The following is a 26768-nucleotide window of genomic DNA, read 5'->3' on the forward strand; positions in this document are numbered from 1 at the left end:
ACGACCATGGAGACATCACACATCCCTGCCGCATTCACTGAGAACCAATCACTTTCCTCTCTTCCTATACGTACTCATGCCTTACATCCTCGATAAGAACTTTTCACTGCTTCTAACAACTTGCCTCCCACACCATATATTCTTAATACCTTCCACAGAGCATCTCTATCAACTCTATCATATGCCTTCTCCAGATCCATAAATGCTACATACAAATCCATTTGCTTTTCTAAGTATTTCTCACATACATTCTTCAAAGCAAACACCTGATCCACACATCCTCTACCACTTCTGAAACCACACTGCTCTTCCCCAATCTGATGCTCTGTACATGCCTTCACCCTCTCAATCAATACCCTCCCATATAATTTACCAGGAATACTCAACAAACTTATACCTCTGTAATATATATATATATATATATATATATATATATATATATATATATATATATATATATATATATATATATATATATATATACATGGCTGATTCATGTGAGAAACTGCAGAAGCTGGTGACTGAGTTTGGTAAAGTGTGTGAAAGAAGAAAGTTAAAAGTAAATGTGAATAAGAGCAAGGTTATTAGGTACAGTAGGGTTGAGGGTCAAGTCAATTGGGGAGGTAAGTTTGAATGGAGAAAAACTGGAGGAAGTAAAGTGTTTTAGATGTCTGGGAGTGGATCTGGCAGCGGATGGAACCATGGAAGCGGAAGTGAATCATAGGGTGGGGGAGGGGGCGAAAATTCTGGGAGCCTTGAAGAATGTTTGGAAGTCGAGAACATTATCTCGGAAAGCAAAAATGGGTGTGTTTGAAGGAATAGTGGTTCCAACAATGTTGTATGGTTGCGAGGCGTGGGCTATGGATAGGATTGTGCGCAGGAAGGTGGACGTGGTGGAAATGAGATGTTTGAAAATATGTGGTGTGAGGTGGTTTGATCGAGTAAGTAATGTAAGGGTAAGAGAGATGTGTGGAAATAGAAAGAGTGTGGTTGAGAGAGCAGAAGAGGGTGTTTTGAAATGGTTTGGTCACATGGAGAGAATGAGTGAGGAAAGATTGACCAAGAGGATATATGTGTCAGAGGTGGAGGGAACGAGGAGAAATAGGAGACCAAATTGGAGGTGAAAAGATGGAGTGAAAAAAATTTTGAGTGATCGGGGCCTAAACATGCAGGACGGTGAAAGGCGTGCAAGGAATAGAGTGAATTGGAACGATGTGGTATACCGGGGTCGACATGCTGTCAATGGATTGAACCAGGGCATGTGAAGCGTCTGGGGTAAACCATGGAAAGTTCTGTGGGGCCTGGATGTGGAAAGGGAGCTGTGGTTTCGGTGCATTATTACATGACAGCTAGAGACTGAGTGTGAACGAAAGGGGCCTTTGTTGTCTTTTCTTAGCGCTACCCCGCACACATGAGGGGGAAGGGGGTTGTTATTCCATGTGTGGCGAGGTGGCGATGGGAATAAATAAAGGCAGACAGTATGAATTATGTATATATGTATATGTCTGTGTGTGTATATATATGTGTACATTGTGATGTATAGGTATGTATATTTGCGTGTGTGGACGTGTATGTATATACATGTGTATGTGGGTGGGTTAGGCCATTTCTTTCGTCTGTTTCCTTGTGCTACCTCGCTAACGCGGGAGACAGCGATAAAACCTGTTGTATGGTACCTCCTTTCACGTGACATGGTCACACCCATCGACAACGGTAACCTCCAGAAGACCGATTTCGACGATGAAGGCCTGCACTGTGGCTGAGAGATTGACTTGAGGAGGCAGAAGTGATATTGTGACAGTGATTGTGTCAGCGTCGCGTCGCCCCGCCGCAGTGTATCGAGACAGACTTCCCCAGAACTTTTAAAGGGGAAGTAAATGTTTATAGTTGTGTTAATGGAGTGATAGTTTTCATACATGGTGTTTTTGACAAGAAAATAGTGAAGTTGGAGAAAAATGTAGCTTAGACATTGAAGCTTATTGACACAGTGGTGAAATTGATGAGAACTGCTATTGACGTTTGTGTGAATAAATTGTACATTTCCTTTTCCATAGCCAGAGGTTGAACCATTATGTGACATTCATTTTTTTTCATTCATTTCAAGCTAAAAGTTTGTTTTCTAAATTGTTTCTTACATTTTTCATATGTATATATATGTATGTGTGTGTGTGTGTGTGTATGTGCATATGTGTGTGTGTGTGTGTGTGTGTGTATATGTATATATATATGTATATTATCCCTGGGGATAGGGGTGAAAGAATACTTCCCACGTATTCCTCGCGTGTCGTAGAAAGCGACTAGAGGGGACGGGAGCGGGGGGCCGGAAATCCTCCCCTCCTTGTATTAACTTTCTAAAATGGGAAACAGAAGAAGGAGTCACGCGGGGAGTGATCATCCTCCTCGAAGGCTCAGAGTGGGGTGCCTAAATGTGTGTGGATGTAACCAAGATGTGAAAAAAGGAGAGATAGGTAGTATGTTTGAGGAAAGGAACCTGGATGTTTTGGCTCTGAGTGAAACGAAGCTCAAGGGTAAAGGGGAAGAGTGGTTTGGAAATGTCTGGGGAGTGAAGTCAGGGGTTAGTGAGAGGACAAGAGCAAGGGAAGGAGTAGCAATACTCCTGAAACAGGAGTTGTGGGAGTATGTGATAGAATGTAAGAAAGTAAATTCTCGATTAATATGGGTAAAATTGAAAGTTGATGGAGAGAGGTGGGTGATTATTGGTGCATATGCACCTGGGCATGAGAAGAAAGATCATGAGAGGCAAGTGTTTTGGGAGCAGCTAAATGAGTGTGTTAGCGGTTTTGATGCACGAGACCGGGTTATAGTGATGGGTGATTTGAATGCGAAGGTGAGTAATGTGGCAGTTGAGGGAATAATTGGTATGCATGGGGTGTTCAGTGTTGTAAATGGAAATGGTGAAGAGCTTGTAGATTTATGTGCTGAAAAAGGACTGATGATTGGGAATACCTGGTTTAAAAAGCGAGATATACATAAGTATACTTATGTAAGTAGGAGAGATGGCCAGAGAGCGTTATTGGATTACGTGTTAATTGACAGGCGTGCGAAAGAGAGACTTTTGGATGTTAATGTGCTGAGAGGTGCAACTGGAGGGATGTCTGATCATTATCTTGTGGAGACTAAGGTGAAGATTAGTATGGGTTTTCAGAAAAGAGGAGTGAATGTTGGGGTGAAGAAGGTGGTGAGAGTAAGTGAGCTTGGGAAGGAGACCTGTGTGGGGAAGTACCAGGAGAGACTGTGTACAGAATGGAAAAAGGTGAGAACAATGGAAGTAAGGGGAGTGGGGGAGGAATGGGATGTATTTAGGGAATCAGTGATGGATTGCGCAAAAGATGCTTGTGGCATGAGAAGAGTGGGAGGTGGGCTGTTTAGAAAGGGTAGTGAGTGGTGGGATGAAGAAGTAAGAGTATTAGTGAAAGAGAAGAGAGAGGCATTTGGACGATGTTTGCAGGGAAAAAATGCAATTGAGTGGGAGAAGTATAAAAGAAAGAGACAGGAGGTCAAGAGAAAGGTGCAAGAGGTGAAAAAAAGGGCAAATGAGAGTTGGGGTGAGAGACTATCAGTAAATTTTAGGGAGAATAAAAAGATGTTCTGGAAGGAGGTAAATAGGGTGCGTAAGACAAGGGAGCAAATGGGAACTTCAGTGAAGGGCGTAAATGGGGAGGTGATAACAAGTAGCGGTGATGTGAGAAGGAGATGGAATGAGTATTTTGAAGGTTTGTTGAATGTGTCTGATGACAGAGTGGCAGATATAGGGTGTTTTGGTCGAGGTGGTGTGCAAAGTGAGAGGGTTAGGGAAAATGATTTGGTAAACAGAGAAGAGGTAGTAAAAGCTTTGCGGAAGATGAAAGCCGGCAAGGCAGCAGGTTTGGATGGTATTGCAGTGGAATTTATTAAGAAAGGGGGTGACTGTATTGTTGACTGGTTGGTAAGGTTATTTAATGTATGTATGACTCAAGGTGAGGTGCCTGAGGATTGGCGGAATGCGTGCATAGTGCCATTGTACAAAGGCAAAGGGGATAAGAGTGAGTGCTCAAATTACAGAGGTATAAGTTTGTTGAGTATTCCTGGTAAATCATATGGGAGGGTATTGATTGAGAGGGTGAAGGCATGTACAGAGCATCAGATTGGGGAAGAGCAGTGCGGTTTCAGAAGTGGTAGAGGATGTGTGGATCAGGTGTTTGCTTTGAAGAATGTATGTGAGAAATACTTAGAAAAGCAAATGGATTTGTATGTAGCATTTATGGATCTGGAGAAGGCATATGATAGAGTTGATAGAGATGCTCTGTGGAAGGTATTAAGAATATATGGTGTGGGAGGCAAGTTGTTAGAAGCAGTGAAAAGTTTTTATCGAGGATGTAAGGCATGTGTACGTGTAGGAAGAGAGGAAAGTGATTGGTTCTCAGTGAATGTAGGTTTGCGGCAGGGGTGTGTGATGTCTCCATGGTTGTTTAATTTGTTTATGGATGGGGTTGTAAGGGAGGTAAATGCAAGAGTCCTGGAAAGAGGGGCAAGTATGAAGTCTGTTGGGGATGAGAGAGCTTGGGAAGTGAGTCAGTTGTTGTTCGCTGATGATACAGCGCTGGTGGCTGATTCATGTGAGAAACTGCAGAAGCTGGTGACTGAGTTTGGTAAAGTGTGTGGAAGAAGAAAGTTGAGAGTAAATGTGAATAAGAGCAAGGTTATTAGGTACAGTAGGGGTGAGGGTCAAGTCAATTGGGAGGTGAGTTTGAATGGAGAAAAACTGGAGGAAGTGAAGTGTTTTAGATATCTGGGAGTGGATCTGTCAGCGGATGGAACCATGGAAGCGGAAGTGGATCATAGGGTGGGGGAGGGGGCGAAAATTTTGGGAGCCTTGAAAAATGTGTGGAAGTCGAGAACATTATCTCTGAAAGCAAAAATGGGTATGTTTGAGGGAATAGTGGTTCCAACAATGTTGTATGGTTGCGAGGCGTGGGCTATGGATAGAGATGTGCGCAGGAGGATGGATGTGCTGGAAATGAGATGTTTGAGGACAATGTGTGGTGTGAGGTGGTTTGATCGAGTAAGTAACGTAAGGGTAAGAGAGATGTGTGGAAATAAAAAGAGCGTGGTTGAGAGAGCAGAAGAGGGTGTTTTGAAATGGTTTGGGCACATGGAGAGAATGAGTGAGGAGAGATTGACCAAGAGGATATATGTGTCGGAGGTGGAGGGAACGAGGAGAAGAGGGAGACCAAATTGGAGGTGGAAAGATGGAGTGAAAAAGATTTTGTGTGATCGGGGCCTGAACATGCAGGAGGGTGAAAGGAGGGCAAGAAATAGAGTGAATTGGAGTCATGTGGTATACAGGGGTTGACGTGCTGTCAGTGGATTGAAGCAAGGCATGTGAAGCGTCTGGGGTAAACCATGGAAAGCTGTGTAGGTATGTATATTTGCGTGTGTGGACGTGTGTATGTACATGTGTATGGGGGGGGGGGGGTTGGGCCATTTCTTTCGTCTGTTTCCTTGCGCTACCTCGCAAACGCGGGAGACAGCGACAAAGTATAAAAAAAAAAAAAAATATATATATATATATATATATATATATATATATATATATATATATATATATATATATATATATTTCTATGAGTCCACGGGGAAAATGAAACACGAAAAGTTCCCAAGTGCACTTTCGTGTAATAGTCACATCATCAGGGTAGACACAAGAGAGAAATATAACGGTCAATTGATATACATCGAAGAGACGAAGCTAGGACGCCATTTGGTAAACATGTGATTGTCCAAAACATACATATATATATTTCCGTGTTGGGATGAGAGTCGGCAGTAAATGTGAAAATTAAATCCACTAAAACTCAGAAAACACTGGAACTCTTTGGGAAATTATCATACATGTGGAGCCATGTCTGGTAAAGCTCCATACACCACAGACATGGTACTACTGCAGCTGGACTGCTGCACATCTGCCGTGCATGACGGTACCACAGGAAATGAAAGTCGTTGCAACAACCAGCCTGGTAACCTTACCAGGGAAGCCTAGTGATGATCAACCTGGTACAGGTACGTAACCTTACCAGGGAAGCCTAGTACTATGTAGATCAAGTCATGGGTTACAAGGCAGCTTACCACACCTCCCTACACACACACACACACACACACATTCAGTGAGTGATGAATGTACTCATCAGGGCCTTAGTGATACACTTGAATGCACTCAAGTGGTAACGTGACCTTTTTTACCGATCATGCTTTCCTGAGTATGATCCATCATTACTGAAGTGAGAACCTTCAGTAGTGTGGAGTATGAACCATCATTACTGAAGTGAGAACCTTCAGTAGTGTGGAGTATGAACCATCATATGCTCTAGTAAGAACCTTCAGTATTGTGGAGTATGAACGCCACTTGTCCTGTACAGTATAGTGACACACGTCACTTGTCCTGTACAGTATTGTGACACACGTCACTTGTCCTGTACAGTATAGTAACACGTCACTTGTCCTGTACAGTATAGTGACACACGTCACTTGTCCTGTATAGTATAGTGACACGTCACTTGTCCTGTACAGTATAGTGACACGTCACTTGTCCTGTACAGTATAGTGACACGTCACTTGTCCTTACAGTATAGTGACACGTCACTTGTCCTGTATAGTATAGTGACACACGTCACTTGTCCTGTACAGTATAGTGACACGTCACTTGTCCTGTACAGTATAGTGACACGTCACTTGTCCTGTATAGTATAGTGACACGTCACTTGTCCTGTATAGTATAGTGACACACGTCACTTGTCCTGTATAGTATAGTGACACACGTCACTTGTCCTGTATAGTATAGTGACACACGTCACTTGTCCTGTATAGTATAGTGACACACGTCACTTGTCCTGTATAGTATAGTGACACACGTCACTTGTCCTGTATAGTATAGTGACACACGTCACTTGTCCTGTATAGTATAGTGACACACGTCACTTGTCCTGTATAGTATAGTGACACACGTCACTTGTCCTGTATAGTATAGTGACACACGTCACTTGTCCTGTATAGTATAGTGACACACGTCACTTGTCCTGTATAGTATAGTGACACACGTCACTTGTCCTGTATAGTATAGTGACACTCGTCACTTGTCCTGTATAGTATAGTGAAACACGTTCCTTCTGTACAGACGCAGATCCTGGAGCGGATGGTGGGGGACCGGGTGTGCGTTACGCGGCCGGAGGAGGACCGCCGGAGACGCACCATCATCGTCGAGAAGGAAAACAACTCCTTCGGCTTCACCATACAGGTAGGATGGGTCCTGGAGATAAGAACCACAGCTTCACCATACAGGTAGGATGGGTCCTGGAGATAAGAACCACAGCTTCACCATACAGGTAGGATGGGTCCTGGAGATAAGAACCACAGCTTCACCATACAGGTAGGATGGGTCCTGGAAACTTGGTTACCCAGTTTTGTAGTTGTTCATCCCTGGTCATTTCGGTGCGAGTTTCCTCAGACGTGAGGTTTTCTGGTCGTGTCCATGTTAGATGCGACTGCTTAAAGTTACCAGGAAGATGATGTTTGGGATACGGCTGCTAAGCAGTTCATATCTAGAATTAATATTTCATATTTGTTTTGTAAATTCATGTGGCTTTGCATGTGGCGGCTTACAACAACATTAGAGTGCTCATCAAGTTGTGGTTTTCACCTCAACAAGAAGCAGCTTCATCACCTGAAGTAAGGGTGGCAGTCATCACAGTAGACACTGTAACATCCAGTCCAACTCTTGCACCTGTTCCTCATTCCTGTCGCATCTGTTGTACAGTTTATATTTCGTACCCAAACCTGACGCTTCATATGATCTTTAATGTGTATATCATACAAGAGGAAATATGTATTATACTTGTTGTTGGCTTTTAATGCTAAGGTCTAGATTGAGTCAGAATGCTGAGCTTGCCTGTGCTTGGTGACTCCACCGTCGCTGAGGTCTGAGAATAACATGGACACAGACGGTGTGTTCAGCCAGCACCGGGGCATCATCTGGGCCAGGCTGCACAACCAGGCGCGAGCCTCATATTAAAGCGGACAAGATGTATTGACTTGTAAATAAAGAATGGTGTGAGGTGAGCCCGCTCTCTGATGGCCGCCTACGGAAACATATAACCTCTTACTGTATGTTATACTACCATGTGGTTCTTGGTACAATATCAGGCAAGCCAGGTGATCACTGCTACAACCAGGTGATGCAGTAACCACGGTGAAGAAGTTCCAATATCAAGTCTATTATTCACAGTCATCAACTTGGTTTTGTTTGTTCATTATATAAGAAAATATATTGTGGTTAAGGAGGGAATACCTATACAGGCAGGTCACAAAGTCCTGGCCTGCAGCCAGGTATTTATGTATGTTATTCGATTTACTGGACGTGAATAGGTAGGTATAGGTCACTGAGCCAGAACGCGTGAAACACGGACAAAACTTGTGTCCCGACTGCAGTAGGAGGAGAAGGCAAACTGCTCACGGGAGGGTAACTCAAGAGTGGCAGCCATGATAGCTACATATATCATTGTTGCACGACCCCACAACTAAGAGAGGAAGCAATCTTATACGCGGAGCGTTGCTAATCTTAGGTCGACACCTTGTTTCCCCGTTTTCCAACTTATTCCATACGTTTGGTATGATCTTATTCTAGGGGTTTAGAAATTATTTTGTACCATTTATATTTTAGAAGCAACCGTCAAATATACTGTGCCTACATTATTTGGTATCACTGCAAGTTCGGCTTAAGGTATCTGACGGCGATATGACTTGCCGAAATCAGTCACAGGTAGCCTCAGCCGGCCACCAAATATTGCCTTAAGCAACCGATAATAACAACGTGTAGTCTTACTTGACCTCCGTATGACCACAGAGTATGGCAGTGACCTCGATGGCCCCTTCTGCCTCACGGTTGGTCACACATCACCTTGTGAAGCAGTTGGCCTGCCTCGCACCACGAGTGCATTACTGCTGCTTGAATACCATTGGCCACTGGGGCTACTCCGCCGTCAGAAGCATTTCAATGTGACTCCCGACTAAACCTTCCTGTCAGGGTATTTTAGGGTCTCATAACCTTGGCTCCCTCCAGCAGATCTCATACGGATCATTTATATGAATCGTTGCACATGTTAATACCAGAATAGTTACAACTGCAAACCTCGTCAGTACAAGACTCCGAGAAACTTCAGCAACATGCTTCTCATTGATGATAATTTTCAACTCCGTCATTATAGGGAGAGTGAACAGATTAAGAGCTGAATACGAATACCAGATGGACTCAAACGTGGCCATAACATGAGTGAGTAATGTGAAAGACCTGGGAAAGATAAAATGTGAGGACGTTACCTTGAGCGAACAATACAAGGCAACACTTGCTTCTTGCCGAGAGATGGTCGTCTTGATCATGTGGACCTTCAACACAAGAGAAGGAAGACGACGTTGTTCAAGGCATGATATTCTTATGACCAGATTATTGATGTGCATCAACCTCAACTTCCCAGACGTGAGACAGTGCCGTGTTAAAACGTTTGCAAAGATCTTTCATGGTTAATATTTACACTTTGAAGGAGTCAAACTGTTGGAAACGGCTAGGACGACTGTATGTATACTCTGTGAGGCACACTGAAGATTTCAATCATTGTTTACTAATGGACAATCTTAGAAGGCCGCTTCCGAGTGGCCGGCCGGCCACCTGCACAAGACCAAACTTGATGCGGCTGTTTTGTTTCGTCGTCCTTATCAGTGACGGCCGAGGATACACACACCATCTGACCTGTGTGCCATGTGGCCCTACCCTTTACCCGTTAACCACTGGTACGGCAGGTCCAGGGTTTCTGTTTACTGTTAACCACTATGGTACATCACTTCCCACTTCATTTAAAATCACTTGTTTTTCGTGTGTGTGTGACGTGAGGGAGGACCTCTGAGGCGTGAGTCTTGTCCCGGGATACACCTATACCAGGTAGTATTCCAGGTGTATAACGATCTTCTCTGCATAACAGAGCCAACCTTCAGACGTCATACCTTCCCTACCCACACACACAGACCACTAACCTCCGCATCATTCCACAGACAGACTACCAACCATCGTACCTAACCAGAAACAAACCAACCCCATCCTACAGATTACCAACCTTGCCGCAACCCACAGGCAGCACCAACGTCCGTCCTACACCACAGACAACCCAAACACTGTCACAACCAACAGACAGAACCCAAAACCCCTTCCAATCCACAGACAAAGCACCAATACCTGTTCCAACCCACAGACAGAACACCAGACTAATTCCCAACCCGCAACCAGAGCACCATCCCCTATATCAGCCCACAGACATAGTAACTACCCCTGTAGCACTCAAAGATAGAGAAACCATTCCCGTCCAAACCCACAGACAAAGCACCAATTCCTAACCATAAACACCACACACAGATCACCAGTCTCCCATCCAGCCCACAGACAGAGACCAATCCTCATCCCTCCCCACAGACGTCCTTACTCTCAAAGGTCACGCTTTCATCCCTCCCCACAGACAGAACGCTAACTCCCTTTTCAACCCACAGACTTGTCAGTAGTCCCTGTCCTTACCTACACACGGATCATTAATCCCTCCCCTAGCCATAGACAGATCATTGATCTCCGTCCCTGACCACAGACAGATCACTGATCTCCGCCCCTGACCACAAACAGATCACTGATCTGCATCCCTGACCACAGACAGATCACTGATCTCCGTCCCTGACCACAGACAGATCACTAACCCGCCATCTCTGACCACGGAGGACTCACTAATGCCGTCCTTCCCACAGAGTTATGGTATCCACTACAAGAAGGATGGAGAGATCGAGGTGATCACATATGTTGACTTCGTGGAATACGCCGGACCAGCCTTCAGGGCTGGCATGAGGGAAGGTATGGTTCACTGGTTAACTTCTGCCAACACAGGCTGATGAACGTGTCAAGGACATGTACTATAGCCCAGCCTACATTGGAAATTACACTTAGGTATAAAAACACTCAATGAAAGGCAAAATTATTTATGGCACATCAGAATTCATTAGTAAACTAAGATATAAAAGTATTTCGTCATTTGATATATCAAGATTATACTGACACCTTCCGATGTTGAATCACAGGAAGATGAGTCTGACATGGGAAGCTGGGTCAGACACGGGAAGATGAGTCTGATATAGGATGATAATGACACTGACAGTGGACGTAGTATCGTAATTATATTGTTGTAGGAAATTGCCAAGAAATGAACTGCTGCATCAGTAACTATACAGGTTTTGTTTCCATCTGATTTAGAATAGGTTGCAGTGGATGAAGGAGTCATGCAAGGAGTGCTCATCCTCCTCGAAGGCTCAGATTGGGGCGTCTAAATGTATGTGGATGGAACCAAGATGAGAAGAAAGTAGAGATAGGTAGTATGTTTGAGAAAAGGAACCTGGATGTTTTGGCTCTGAGTGAAACGAAGCTCAAGGGTAAAGGGGAAGAGTGTTTGGGAATGTTTTGGGAGTAAAGACAGGGGTTGGTGAGAGGACAAGACCAGGGGAAGGAGTGCCACTACTCCTGAAACAGGAGTGGTGGGAGTATGTGATAGAGTGTAAGAAAGTAAACTAGATTGATATGGGTAAAACTGAGAGTGGATGGAGAGAGATGGGTGATTATTGGTGCATATGCACCTGGGCATGAGAAGAAAGATCATGAGAGGCAAGTGCTTTGGGAGCAGCTGAGTGAGTGTGTTAGTAGTTTTGATGCACGAGACCGGATTATAGTGATGGGTGATTTGAATGCAAAGGTGAGTAATGTGGCAGTTCAGGGAATAATTGGTGTACATGGGGTTTTCAGTGTTGTAAATGGAAATGATGAAGAGCTTGTAGATTTATGTGCTGAAAAAGAACTGGTGATTGGGATTACCTGGTTTAAAAAGAGAGATATACATAGGTATACGTATGTAAGTAGGAGAGATGGCCAGAGAGTGTTATTGGATTACGTGTTAATTGATAGGCGCACGAAAGAGACTTTTGGATGTTAATGTGCTGAAAGGTGCAACTGGAGGGATGTCTGATCATTATCTTGTGGAGGCGAAGGTAAAGATTTGTAGAGGTTTTCAGAAAAAAAGAGAGAATGTTGGGGTGAAGAGAGTGGTGAAAGTAAGTGAGCCTGGGAAGGAGACTTGTGTGAGGAGGTACAAGGAGAGACTGAGTACAGAATGGAAAAAGGTGAGAACAAAGGATGTAAGGGGAGTGGGGGAGGAATGGGATGTATTTTGGGAAGCATTGATGGCTTGCGCGAAAGATGCTTGTGGCATGAGAAGCATGGGAGGTGGGCAGATTAGAAAGGGTAGTGAGTGGTGGGATGAAGAAATAAGATTATTAGTGAAAGAGAAGAGACAGGCATTTGGACAATTTTTGCAGGGAAATAATGCAAATGAGTGGGAGATGTATAAAAGAAAGAGGCAGGAGGTCAAGAGAAAGGTGCAAGAGGTGAAAAAGAGGGCAGATGAGAGTTGGGGTGAGAGAGTATCATTAAATTTTAGGGAAAATAAAAAGATGTTTTGGAAGGAGGTAAAGTGCATAAGACAAGGGAACAAATGGGAACATCAGTGAATGAGGCTAATGGGGAAGTGGTGATGTGAGAAGGAAGTAGAGTGAGTATTTTGAAGGTTTGCTGAATGTGTTTGATGATAGAGTGGCAAATATAGGGTGTTTTGGTCGAGGTTGTGTGCAAAGGGAGAGAGTTAGGAAGAATGATGTGGCAAACAGAGAAAAGCTTTGCGGAAGATGAAAGCCGGCAAGACTGTGGGTTTGGATGGTACTGCAGTGGAATTTACTAAAAAAGGGGGTGACTGTATTGTTGACTGATGGTAAGGTTATTTAATGTATGTATGTCTTACGGTGAGGTGCCTGAGGACTGGCGGAATGCTTGCATAGTGCCATTGTGCAAAGGCAAAGGGGATAAGAGTGAGTGCTCAAATTACAGAGGTATAAGTTTGTTGAGCATTCCTGGGAAATTAAATGGAAGGGTATTGATTGAGGGGGTGAAGGCAAGTACAGAGCATCTGATTGGGGAAGAACAGTGTGGTTTCAGAAGTGGTAGAGGATGTGTGGATCGGGTATTTGCTTTGAAAAATGTATGTGAGAAATTCTTAGAAAAGCAAATGGATTTGTATGTAGCATTTATGGATCTGGAGAAGGCATATGATAGAGTTGATAGAGATGCTCTGTGGAAGGTATTAAGAATATATGGTGTGGGAGGTAAGTTGTTAGAAGCCATGAAAAGTTTTTATCAAGGATGTAAGGCATGTGTACGTGTAGGAAGAGAGGAAAGTGATTGGTTCTCAGTGAATGTTGGTTTGAGGCAGGGGTGCGTGATGTCTCCATGGTTGTTTAATTTGTTTATGGATGGGGTTGTTAGGGAGGTGAATGCAAGAGTTTTGGAAAGAGGGGCAAGTATGTAGTCTGTTGTGCATGAGAGAGCTTGGGAAATGAGTCACTTGTTGTTCGCTGATGATACAGCACTGGTGGCTGATTCGGGTGAGAAACTGCAGAACCTGGTGACTGAGTTTGGTAGTGTGTGAAAGAAGAAAGCTGAGAGTAAATGTGAATAAGAGTAAGGTAATTATTTGGTACAGTAGGGTTGAGGGACAAGTCAATTGGGAGGTAAGTTTGAATGGAGAAAAACTGGAGGAAGTGAAGTGTTTTAGATATCAGGGAGTGGATTGGGAAGCGGATATAACCATGGAAGAGGAAGTGAAACATAGGGTGAGGGAGGGGGCGAAAGTTCTGGGAGCATTGAAAAATGTGTGGAAGTTGAGAACATTATCTTAGAAAGGAAAAATGGGTATGTTTGAAGGAATAGTTGTTCCAACAATGTTATATGGTTGCGAGGCGTGGGCTATAGATAGAGTTGTGCAGAGGAGGTTGGATGTGCAGGAAATGAGATGTTTGAGGGCAATATGTGGTGTAAGGTGGTTTGATCAAGTAAGTAATGAAAGGGTAAGAGATGTGTGGTAATAAAAAGAGTGTGGTTGAGAGAGTAGAAGAGGGTGTTTTGAAATGGTTTGGTCACATGGAGAGAATGAGTGAGGAAAAATTGACAAAGAGGATATATGTGTCAGAGGTGGAGGGAACATGGAGAAGTGGGAGACAAAATTGGAGGTGGAAAGATGGAGTGAAAAAGATTTTGAGTGACCGGGGCCTGAACATGCAGGAGGGTGAATGGCGTGCAAGGAATAGAGTGAATTAGTGGTATACCGGGGTCGATGTGCTGTCAATGGATTGAGCCAGGGCATGTGAAGCATCTGGGGTAAACCATGGAAAGTGTTATGGGGCCTGGATGTGGAAAGGGAGCTGTGGTTTCGGTGCATTATACATGACAACTAGAGACTGAGCGTGAACGAATGTGACCATTGTTGTCTTTTCCTAGAGCTGCCTCACGCACATGCGGGGGGAAGGGGTTTTCATTTCATGTGTGGCGGGGTGGCAATGGGAATGAATAAGGGCAGACAGTATGAATTATGTACATATGTATATATGTATATGTCTATGTATATATATGTATACGTTGAGATGTTTAGGTATGTATATGTGCATGTGTGGACGTGTATGTATATACATGTGTATGTAGGTGGGTTGGGCCATTCTTTCATTTGTTTCCTTGCACTACCTTGCTAACGTGGGAGACAGCGACAAAGTATAATAAAATATATAAAATGAAAATAAATAAATATATATATATATATATATATATATATATATATATATATATATATATCTGGGAGTGGATCTGGCAGCGGATGGAACCATGGAAGCGGAAGTGGATCATAGGGTGGGGGAGGGGGCGAAAATTCTGGGAGCCTTGAAGAATGTGTGGAAGTCGAGAACATTATCTCGGAAAGCAAAAATGGGTATGTTTGAAGGAATAGTGGTTCCAACAATGTTGTATGGTTGCGAGGCGTGGACTATGGATAGAGTTGTGCGCAGGAGGATGGATGTGCTGGAAATGAGATGTTTGAGGACAATGTGTGGTGTGAGGTGGTTTGATCGAGTAAGTAACGTAAGGGTAAAAGAGATGTGTGGAAATAAAAAGAGCGTGGTTGAGAGAGCAGAAGAGGGTGTTTTGAAATGGTTTGGTCACATGGAGAGAATGAGTGAGGAAAGATTGACCAAGAGGATATATGTGTCGGAGGTGGAGGGAACGAGGAGAAGAGGGAGACCAAATTGGAGGTGGAAAGATGGAGTGAAAAAGATTTTGTGTGATCGGGGCCTGAACATGCAGGAAGGTGAAAGGAGGGCAAAGAATAGAGTGAATTGGAGCGATGTGGTATACCGGAGTTGACGTGCTGTCATTGGATTGAATCAAGGCATGTGTATGGGGGTGGGTTGGGCCATTTCTTTCTTTGCGCTACCTCGCAAACGCGGGAGACAGCGACAAAGCATAAAAAAAAAATATATATATATATATATATATATATATATATATATATATATATATATATATATATATATATTTTTTTTTTTTTTTTCATACTATTCGCCATTTCCCGCGATAGCGAGGTAGCGTTTAGAACAGAGGACTGGGCCTTTTTTGGATTATCCTCACCTGGCCCCCTCTGTTCCTTCTTTTGGAAAATTAAAAAAAAAAAAAAAGAGAGAGGGGAGGATTTCTAGCCCCCCGCTCCCTCCCCTTTTAGTCGCCTTCTACGACACGCAGGGAATACGTGGGATGTATTCTTAATCCGGGAGACAGCGACAAAGCAATTATATATATATATATATATATATATATATATATATATATATATATATATATATATATATATATATATATATATATATATATATTATATTATAAATATATATATATATATATATTATATATAATATATATATATATATATTATGAATATGTATATATATATATATATATATATATATATATATTTTTTTTTTTTTTTGCTTTGTCGCTGTCTCCCGCGTTTGCGAGGTAGCGCAAGGAAACAGACGAAAGAAATGGCCCAACCCACCCCCATACACATGTATATACATACGTCCACACACGCAAATATACATACCTACACAGCTTTCCATGGTTTACCCCAAACGCTTCACATGCCTTGATTCAATCCACTGACAGCACGTCAACCCCGGTATACCACATCACTCCAATTCACTCTATTCCTTGCCCTCCTTTCACCCTCCTGCATGCTCAGGCCCCGATCACACAAAATCTTTTTCACTCCATCTTTCCACCTCCAATTTGGTCTCCCTCTTCTCCTCGTTCCCTCCACCTCCGACACATATATTCTCTTGGTCAATCTTTCCTCACTCATTCTCTCCATGTGCCCGAACCACTTCAAAACACCCTCTTCTGCTCTCTCAACCACGCTTTTTATTTCCACACATCTGTCTTACCCTTACGTTACTTACTCGATCAAACCACCTCACACCACACATTGTCCTCAAACATCTCATTTCCAGCACATCCATCCTCCTGCGCACAACTATATCCATAGCCCACACCTCGCAACCATACAACATTGTTGGAACCACTATTCCTTCAAACATACCCATTTTTGCTTTCCGAGATATTGTTCTCGACTTCCACACATTCTTCAAGGCTCCCAGAATTTTCGCCCCCTCCCCCACCCTATGATCCACTTCCGCTTCCATGGTTCCATCCGCTGCCAGATCCACTCCCAGATATCTAAAACACTTCACTTCCTCCAGTTTTTCTCCATTCAAACTCACCTCCCAATTGACTTGACCCTCAACCCTACTGTACCTAATAACCTTGCTCTTATTCACATTTACTCTTAACTTTCTTCTTTCACACACTTTACCAAACTCAGTCACAAGCTTCTGCAGTTTCTCACATGAATCAGCCACCAGCGCTGTATCATCAGCGAACAACAACTGACTCACTTCCCAAGCTCTCTCATCCCCAACAGACTTCATACTTGCCCCTCTTTCCAAAACTCTTGCATTCACCTCCCTAACAACCCCATCCATAAATATATATATATATATATATATATATATATATATATATATATATATATATATATATATATATATATATATATATTCTTTCTTTCAAACTATTCGCCATTTCCCGCATTAGCGAGGTAGCGTTAAGACAGAGGACTGGGCCTTGAGGGAATACCCTCACCTGGCCCAATTCTCTGTTCCTTCTTTTGGAAAATTAAAAAAAAAACGAGAGGGGAGGATTTCCAGCCCCCCGCTCCCTCCCCTTTTAGTCGCCTTCTACGACACGCAGGGAATACGTGGGAAGTATTCTTTCTCCTCTATCCCCAGGGATAATATATATATATATATATATATATATATATATATATATATATATATATATATATATATATATATATATATATATCATATGCCTTCTCCAGATCCATAAATGCTACATACAAATCCATTTGCTTTTCTAAGTATTTCTCACATACATTCTTCAAAGCAAACACCTGATCCACACATCCTCTACCACTTCTGAAACCACACTGCTCTTCCCCAATCTGATGCTCTGTACATGCCTTCACCCTCTCAATCAATACCCTCCCATATAATTTGCCAGGAATACTGAACAAACTTATACCTCTGTAATTTGAGCACTCACTCTTATCCCCTTTGCCTTTGTACAATGGCACTATGCACGCATTCCGCCAATCCTCAGGCACCTCACCATGAGTCATACATACATTAAATAACCTTACCAACCAGTCAACAATACAGTCACCCCCTTTTTTAATAAATTCCACTGCAATACCATCCAAACCTGCTGCCTTGCCGGCTTTCATCTTCCGCAAAGCTTTTACTACCTCTTCTCTGTTTACCAACTCATTTTCCCTAACCCTCACACTTTGCACACCACCTCGACCACCTCTGTGGCAGGTATTAAGAATATATGGTGTGGGAGGCAAGTTGTAAGAAGCAGTGAAAAGTTTTTATCGAGGATGTAAGGCATGTGTACGTGTAGGAAGAGAGGAAAGTGATTGGTTCTCAGTGAATGTAGGTTTGCGGCAGGGGTGTGTGATGTCTCCATGGTTGTTTAATTTGTTTATGGATGGGGTTGTTAGGGAGGTGAATGCAAGAGTTTTGGAAAGAGGGGCAAGTATGAAGTCTGTTGGGGATGAGAGAGCTTGGGAAGTGAGTCAGTTGTTGTTCGCTGATGATACAGCGCTGGTGGCTGATTCATGTGAGAAACTGCAGAAGCTGGTGACTGAGTTTGGTAAAGTGTGTGAAAGAAGAAAGTTAAGAGTAAATGTGAATAAGAGCAAGGTTATTAGGTACAGTAGGGTTGAGGGTCAATTCAATTGGGAGGTGAGTTTGAATGGAGAAAAACTGGAGGAAGTGAAGTGTTTTAGATATCTGGGAGTGGATCTGGCAGCGGATGGAACCATGGAAGCAGAAGTGGATCATAGGGTGGGGGAGGGGGCGAAAATTCTGGGAGCCTTGAAGAATGTGTGGAAGTCGAGAACATTATCTCGGAAAGCAAAAATGGGTATGTTTGAAGGAATAGTGGTTCCAACAATGTTGTGTGGTTGCAAGGCGTGGACTATGGATAGAGTTGTGCGCAGGAGGATGGATGTGCTGGAAATGAGATGTTTGAGGACAATGTGTGGTGTGAGGTGGTTTGATCGAGTAAGTAACGTAAGGGTAAGAGAGATGTGTGGAAATAAAAAGAGCATGGTTGAGAGAGCAGAAGAGGGTGTTTTGAAATGGTTTGGTCACATGGAGAGAATGAGTGAGGAAAGATTGACCAAGAGGATATATGTGTCGGAGGTGGAGGGAACGAGGAGAAGAGGGAGACCAAATTGGAGGTGGAAAGATGGAGTGAAAAAGATTTTGTGTGATCGGGGCCTGAACATGCAGGAGGGTGAAAGGAGGGCAAAGAATAGAGTGAATTGGAGCGATGTGGTATACCGGGGTTGACGTGCTGTCAGTGGATTGAATCAAGGCATGTGTATGGGGGTGGGTTGGGCCATTTCTTTCGTCTGTTTCCTTGCGCTACCTCGCAAACGCGGGAGACAGCGACAAAGCAAAAAAAAAAAAAAATATATATATATATATATTTTTTTTTGCTTCGTTGCTGTCTCCCGTGTTTGCGAGGTAGCGCAAGGAAAGACGAAAGAAATGGCCCAACCCACCCCCATACACAATGCATATACATACACGTCCACAAATGCAAATATACATACCTATACATCTCAATGTACACATATATATACACACACAGACACATACATATATAACCATGCACACAATTCACACTGTCTGCCTTTATTCATTCCCATCGCCACCTCACCACACATGGAATACCATCCCCCTCCCCCTCTCATGTGTGCGAGGTAGCACTAGGAAAAGACAACAAAGGCCCCATTCGTTCACACTCAGTCTCTAGCTGTCATGCAATAATGCCCGAAACCACGGCTCCCTTTCCACATCCAGGCCCCACACAACTTTCCATGGTTTACCCCAGACGCTTCACATGCCCTGATTCAATCCACTGACAGCACGTCAACCCCGGTATACCACATCGATCCAATTCACTCTATTCCTTGCCCTCCTTTCACCCTCCTGCATGTTCAGGCCCCGATCACACAAAATCTTTTTCACTCCATCTTTCCACCTCCAATTTGGTCTCCCACTTCTCCTCGTTCCCTCCACCTCCGACACATATATCCTCTTGGTCAATCTTTCCTCACTCATTCTCTCCATGTGCCCAAACCATTTCAAAACACCCTCTTCTGCTCTCTCAACCACGCTCTTTTTATGTCCACACATCTCTCTTACCCTTACGTTACTTACTCGATCAAACCACCTCACACCACACATTGTCCTCAAACATCTCATTTCCAGCACATCCACCCTCCTGCGCACAACTCTATCCATAGCCCACGCCTCGCAACCATACAACATTGTTGGAACCACTATTCCTTCAAACATACCCATTTTTGCTTTCCGAGATAATGTTCTCGACTTCCACACATTCTTTAATGCTCCCAGGATTTTCGCCCCCTCCCCCACCCTATGATCCACTTCCGCTTCCATGGTTCCATCCGCTGCCAGATCCACTCCCAGATATCTAAAACACTTCACTTCCTCCAGTTTTTCTTCATTCAAACTTACCTCCCAATTGACTTGACCCTCAACCCTACTGTACCTAATAACCTTGCTCTTATTCACATTTACTCTTAACTTTCTTCTTCCACACACTTTTCCAAACTCAGTCACCAGCTTCTGCAGTTTCTCACATGAATCAGCCACCAGCGCTGTATCATCAGCGAACAACAACTGACTCACTTCCCAAGCTCTCTCATCCCCAACAGACTTCATACTTGCCCCTCTTTCCAAAACTCTTGCATTTACCTCCCTAACAACCCCATCCATAAACAAATTAAACAACCATGGAGACATCACACACCCCTGCCGCAAACCTACATTCACTGAGAACCAATCACTTTCCTCTCTTCCTACACGTACACATGTCTTACATCCTCGATAAAAACTTTTCACTGCTTCTAACAACTTTCCTCCCACACCATATATTCTTAATACCTTCCACAGAGCATCTCTATCAACTCTATCATATGCCTTCTCCAGATCCATAAATGCTACATACAAATCCATTTGCTTTTCTAAGTATTTCTCACATACATTCTTCAAAGCAAACACCTGATCCACACATCCTCTACCACTTCTGAAACCACACTGCTCTTCCCCAATCTGATGCTCTGTACATGCCTTCACCCTCTCAATCAATACCCTCCCATATAATTTACCAGGAATACTGAACAAACTTATACCTCTGTAATTTGAGCACTCACTCTTATCCCCTTTGCCTTTGTACAATGGCACTATGCACGCATTCCGCCAATCCTCAGGCACCTCACCATGAGTCATACATACATTAAATAACCTTACCAACCAGTCAACAATACAGTCACCCCCTTTTTTAATAAATTCCACTGCAATACCATCCAAACCTGCTGCCTTGCCGGCTTTCATCTTCCGCAAAGCTTTCACTACCTCTTCTCTGTTTACCAAATCATTTTCCCTAACCCTCTTACTTTGCACACCACCTCGACCAAAACACCCTATATCTGCCACTCTATCATCAAACACATTCAACAAACCTTCAAAATACTCACTCTATCTCCTTCTCACATCACCACTACTTGTTATCACCTCCCCATTTGCACCCTTCACTGAAGTTCCCATTTGCTCCCTTGTCTTACGCACTTTATTTACCTCCTTCCAGAACATCTTTTTATTCTCCCTAAAATTTAATGATACTCTCTCACCCCAACTCTCATTTGCCCTTTTTTTCACCTCTTGCACCTTTCTCTTGACCTCCTGTCTCTTTCTTTTATACATCTCCCACTCAATTGCATTTTTTCCCTGCAAAAATCGTCCAAATGCCTCTCTCTTCTCTTTCACTAATACTCTTACTTCTTCATCCCACCACTCACTACCCTTTCTAATCAACCCACCTCCCACTCTTCTCATGCCACAAGCATCTTTTGCGCAATCCATCACTGATTCCCTAAATACATCCCATTCCTCCCCCACTCCCCTTACTTCCATTGTTCTCACCTTTTTCCATTCTGTACTCAGTCTCTCCTGGTACTTCCTCACACAGGTCTCCTTCTCAAGCTCACTTACTCTCACCACCCTCTTCACCCCAACATTCACTCTTCTTTTCTGAAAACCCATACAAATCTTCACTTTTTTTTTTTTTGCCGTTGTCTCCCGCGTTTGCGAGGTATATATATATATATATATATATATATATATTTTTGCGAGCCATGTGCTATAGACAGGGTTGTGCAGAGGAGGGTGGATGTGCTGGAACTGAAACATTTGAGGACAATATGTGGTGTGAGGTGCTTTGATCAAGCAAGTAATGCAAGGGTAAGAGAGATGTGTGGTAATAAAAGATTGTGGTACTTTACCCAACATGAATTTGGTATCGATTTATATACTAACCAGAGGACAAATGAACAGCTCGATGAGCAGTGTGCCATGTTGGAGGAAAGGGGCACCACAAAACATGTTAGCTTATCCTTGGTTTATCTTTGCCGAAAAACAATTTCTTAGATGTATCTCTTTTTATATCTGGTCAGGATATGAAAAAGGTAAGCCATAATGTGTTAATTCCATAAAGGGTAAACCTACACAAGGACCCAGTTTTATATTTATTTATGATGAAAATATCTTTTCTTTCAAAAAGAGACTGCTTTTGAAATTCATGGTGTATATATCCACAGGAGATGTAATTCTTTCTATCAACGGCCATGACATGGAGAAGGCAGACCACAAAACCTTAGTCAATTTCATCCAGGGGTGTGGCGACAGGATGCGGATGGTGGTACTTTTTGAAGACTGTGTGCACAAGGTAGTGTGTTGTCTTGAAGGTTTTAGTAAAGCTAGTTTGATGAGTCATTGAATAATCCCTATCTGTGATGTGACCTACCATATAAGTTTGGAGCCAATCATGACATTTTTTAAAGTACATTAGAGATATTTCATTTTTTTTAGAATACTTCAGAGGAGAGTTAAGATGATTATTAGATTTGTTATTCTTCATATCAGAAAGATATGGTGAATAGAACATCTGCATTTCCCAAGAAGTCTTGAATCACACTTTCAATCACAGACATACATGAATCCAGTTCACAACTTTCTTGAATGGACAGTCACTCTCACAGAACAAAACACCAACCATTCTAAGCATCACATATGACATACATACAACATTCACTATCTACACCAATAACATTAACACAGACGCAAAACGCAAGGTAAATGCCCTTAGAATACTAACTGGCATGATACTTATGCATAAAAGCTTATCCCTTAACATCCTCTACAAGCAATTCATATGCTTCATAATATATTACACCTCACCAGCTTAGTCTTTCACCCTCTTAAAGCAAATAGAACTGCAAATTACATACAACTGTGCATTCAGAATAATCACTGGCTGCCTAGCAACCACAAACATTCAACATTTACACAATGAAACAAAGATCCTCCCAGTACAATCCTACCTCAACATGCTCAGCCCTCAAATCTGTGCAACAGCACTAGACCCTCCAAACCTCTCCATAGTTAACCACCAACCCCTTGGCATAGATAAAAACTTACCACTGCCTTAAACTTCAGCAACCTCTACTCACAGATCCCCTCACCTGAACAGATATAACACTAACAAAACGCATTCTCATTAAAATAACCCATCAAGCACTAAACAGCTGCCTTTTCAACTGATTACTTAACTTCATCCCAGCAGATATACACCCATCAGAAGCAACATTCCCCAGACAAACGTGAGTTGCACTTTCTGTGTCTTCTCAAAACACATCCCTACAACATTACAAACTGTTTCAGTATATCCCAAGAGCCTTCATGCCCCTGATGCAACTTTCTTCTTCTTTTCTTTCAAACTATTCGCCATTTCCTGCGTTAGCAAGGTAGCGTTAAGAACAGAGGACTGGGCTTCTGAGGGAATATCCTCACCTGGCCCAATTCTCTGTTCCTTCTTTTGGAAAATTAAAAAAAAAAAAAAAAAAAAAAAAAACGAGAGGGGAGGATTTCCAGCCCCCCGCTCCCTCCCCTTTTAGTCGCCTTCTACGACACGCAGGGAATACGTGGGAAGTATTCTTAATCCCCTATCCACAGGGATAAATGTTTCATTGCAACTACCACAACAAATACACCAAGCTCTCACTATTCAATTACCCCACACTCTCCACACACACATCATCGCTACACTTGATGACCTGTGGTCCCAACCATTGGATGATTTTAGTTTCATGAGCACTGCAGGAGCATCATAAAGATAGAGGGGACTCTTGGGTAGGAATTAAGTAGTCATATTTGGACATTGTAGAAATTTACACTAATGGCCAATGAAACATCCATGTCAGTTTCACTTTGTTCTTAGAACACTGACACAAGTTCATAAAATTTTCTCTACCTGCATAAGCATATAGACTTGATTCATCAAACAAAACTCCCTCAGTTATTGCTATCATGAATATATTTTTGTTGAAAAATGGTCAGCATTCTTGAAACAGATTTATTTCTCTACAACAGCTGTATTAGTTTTGTGAGAATTTGACTAATATTAGTGATTGAACATCCAAATAACTAAAAAAAATCAGTGTTTTCTTGTGTACTACTCTTGAGCTTTATATCAATATCAGGGCAAGTTCATAATCCACCAAACCCTTAACCAATCCTGGATACATGCCCGACACAAAGTATCCCCACTAAACGGAAGCACCTCCAGGAAGTAACAATCTGGCACAGAGTTTTGAAAAAATGAAGGAATCTTGTGCATGAGCGACACTGACACCAGGGGATGGGAAACATTGTTGCATATTTGATTCCCTTGTTACCTTGCCTTTCTCCATTGACATCATGAACAATATTTCAAATGGCACACATGATGAGCACATATGTAGATATTTCACAAACTCCATAGGCTTGTATTGGTCAAGACCTTATAGAGGTATATTGTTTATGTTTTTTCTAGATGTTTCAATGCTTTCCCAAACCTTTACCCAAATCCACTTCACTGGTGTTCAGGTTATAGTATCTTCCACCATGGAAATTATTCCAATCTTATCTCTCAGTTTCTCATGTATCTATCCTCTACAGCTCTCACCTCTGAATCCCTCAGCCTTATTAGCTACTTTTTTAGTGTAAATTTACTTGTGATGAATTTGGGGAAAGTTTTGAATTGTTCTCTTGCTTTGTCTATAATGTTCTTCTCAAGATTTCTTTCTTTGTCTTTTATCATCCTGCCATATTTGTTTCTTACTCTCATACCTTTAATTTGTTAGCTTACTAGGTTGCTGTCTTTATCTTTGTCACATCACATCTTTCAGCTCTTTCACATTGAAATTTTGAACCCCATCGCCTTTCCTACCTTTTTCTCTATATTTGAGGTTAATGGGTATCCATTTTTCTACTCCTTCCACATACATTTCACTTTAACATCTACAGTGCTCTGTCTCCTGAACTCCAATTTCTAATTTAGGATACTTAGTGCAATATCATGTGTTTTCTCTAATGTGCTATATCTTAGTGTTAAAGGATTTTAGTGGTAAACTTCTTTTTTCATGTATGTGTTCTCCGTAATATCATACACATTACAGATGACCACATTTTTTGTCTACCTGAATATTTACACTACTTTAGAATCAATCAAAGTCATGAAATTTTGATATTAATCTTGCATTAACCATAATGGGGCATATATTTCATCTTCTAGACTAGAGAAAAATATACCATACTCATTTTTCAAAATACAGCTCTAAATACTTTTGCTGAAAAAAAATTGAAAAATGTATCACCATTCAAGTGAAGATTTTTTGTTTTTGTCTATAATTTTCATATACACTGAGACAGTAAGTGTTTTATGTACAGTGAGTAAATCTTCTGATATATATATATATATATATATATATATATATATATATATATATATATATATTTTTTTTTTTTGCTTTGTCGCTGTCTCCCGCATTTGCGAGGTAGCGCAAGGAAACAGACGAAAGAAATGGCCCAACCCACCCCCATACACATGTATATACATACATCCACACACGCAAATATACATACCTACACAGCTTTCCATGGTTTACCCCAGACGCTTCACATGCCCTGATTCAATCCATTGACAGCACGTCAACCCCGGTATACCACATCGATCCAATTCACTCTATTCCTTGCCCTCCTTTCACCCTCCTGCATGTTCAGGCCCCGATCACACAAAATCTTTTTCACTCCATCTTTCCACCTCCAATTTGGTCTCCCACTTCTCCTCGTTCCCTCCACCTCCGACACATATCCTCTTGGTCAATCTTTCCTCACTCATTCTCTCCATGTGCCCAAACCATTTCAAAACACCCTCTTCTGCTCTCTCAACCACGCTCTGTTTATTTCCACACATCTCTCTTACCCTTACGTTACTTACTCGATCAAACCACCTCACACCACATATTGTCCTCAAACATCTCATTTCCAGCACATCCATCCTCCTGCGCACAACTCTATCCATAGCCCACGCCTCGCAACCATACAACATTGTTGGAACCACTATTCCTTCAAACATACCCATTTTTGCTTTCCGAGATAACGTTCTCGACTTCCACACATTCTTCAAGGCTCCCAGAATTTTCGCCCCCTCCCCCACCCTATGATCCACTTCCGCTTCGATGGTTCCATCCGCTGCCAGATCCACTCCCAGATATCTAAAACACTTTACTTCCTCCAGTTTTTCTCCATTCAAACTTACCTCCCAATTGACTTGACCCTCAACCCTACTGTACCTAATAACCTTGCTCTTATTCACATTTACTCTTAACTTTCTTCTTTCACACACTTTACCAAACTCAGTCACCAGCTTCTGCAGTTTCTCACATGAATCAGCCACCAGCGCTGTATTATCAGCGAACAACAACTGACTCACTTCCCAAGCTCTCTCATCCCCAACTGACTTCATACTTGCCCCTCAACAAACTTATACTTATAATATATATATATATATATATATATATATATATATATATATATATATATATATATATACATATATATATATATATTTTTCTTTTTCTTTTATACTATTCGCCATTTCCCGCGTTAGCGAGGTAGCATTAAGAACAGAGGACTGGGCCTTTGAGGGAATACCCTCACCTGGCCCAATT

General features: G+C 42.3%; 1 protein-coding gene across 2 annotated transcripts in view; it reads left to right on the forward strand.

Moving 5' to 3' along the window:
• The window catches only part of ssp6 (short spindle 6), a 123334-nt gene that overhangs the window by 86173 nt on the left and 10393 nt on the right, over nucleotides 1-26768 (forward strand). For both annotated transcript variants that reach the window (XM_071674935.1, XM_071674943.1), the window contains 3 exons: nucleotides 7172-7291; nucleotides 10831-10933; nucleotides 22317-22444. In XM_071674935.1, the coding sequence (XP_071531036.1) occupies nucleotides 7172-7291; nucleotides 10831-10933; nucleotides 22317-22444 (351 nt within the window). The remainder of the gene's footprint in view (nucleotides 1-7171; nucleotides 7292-10830; nucleotides 10934-22316; nucleotides 22445-26768) is intronic.

Source organism: Panulirus ornatus, chromosome 2 (genome assembly GCF_036320965.1).
Source record: "Panulirus ornatus isolate Po-2019 chromosome 2, ASM3632096v1, whole genome shotgun sequence".
NCBI classification, from domain to species: domain Eukaryota; kingdom Metazoa; phylum Arthropoda; class Malacostraca; order Decapoda; family Palinuridae; genus Panulirus; species Panulirus ornatus.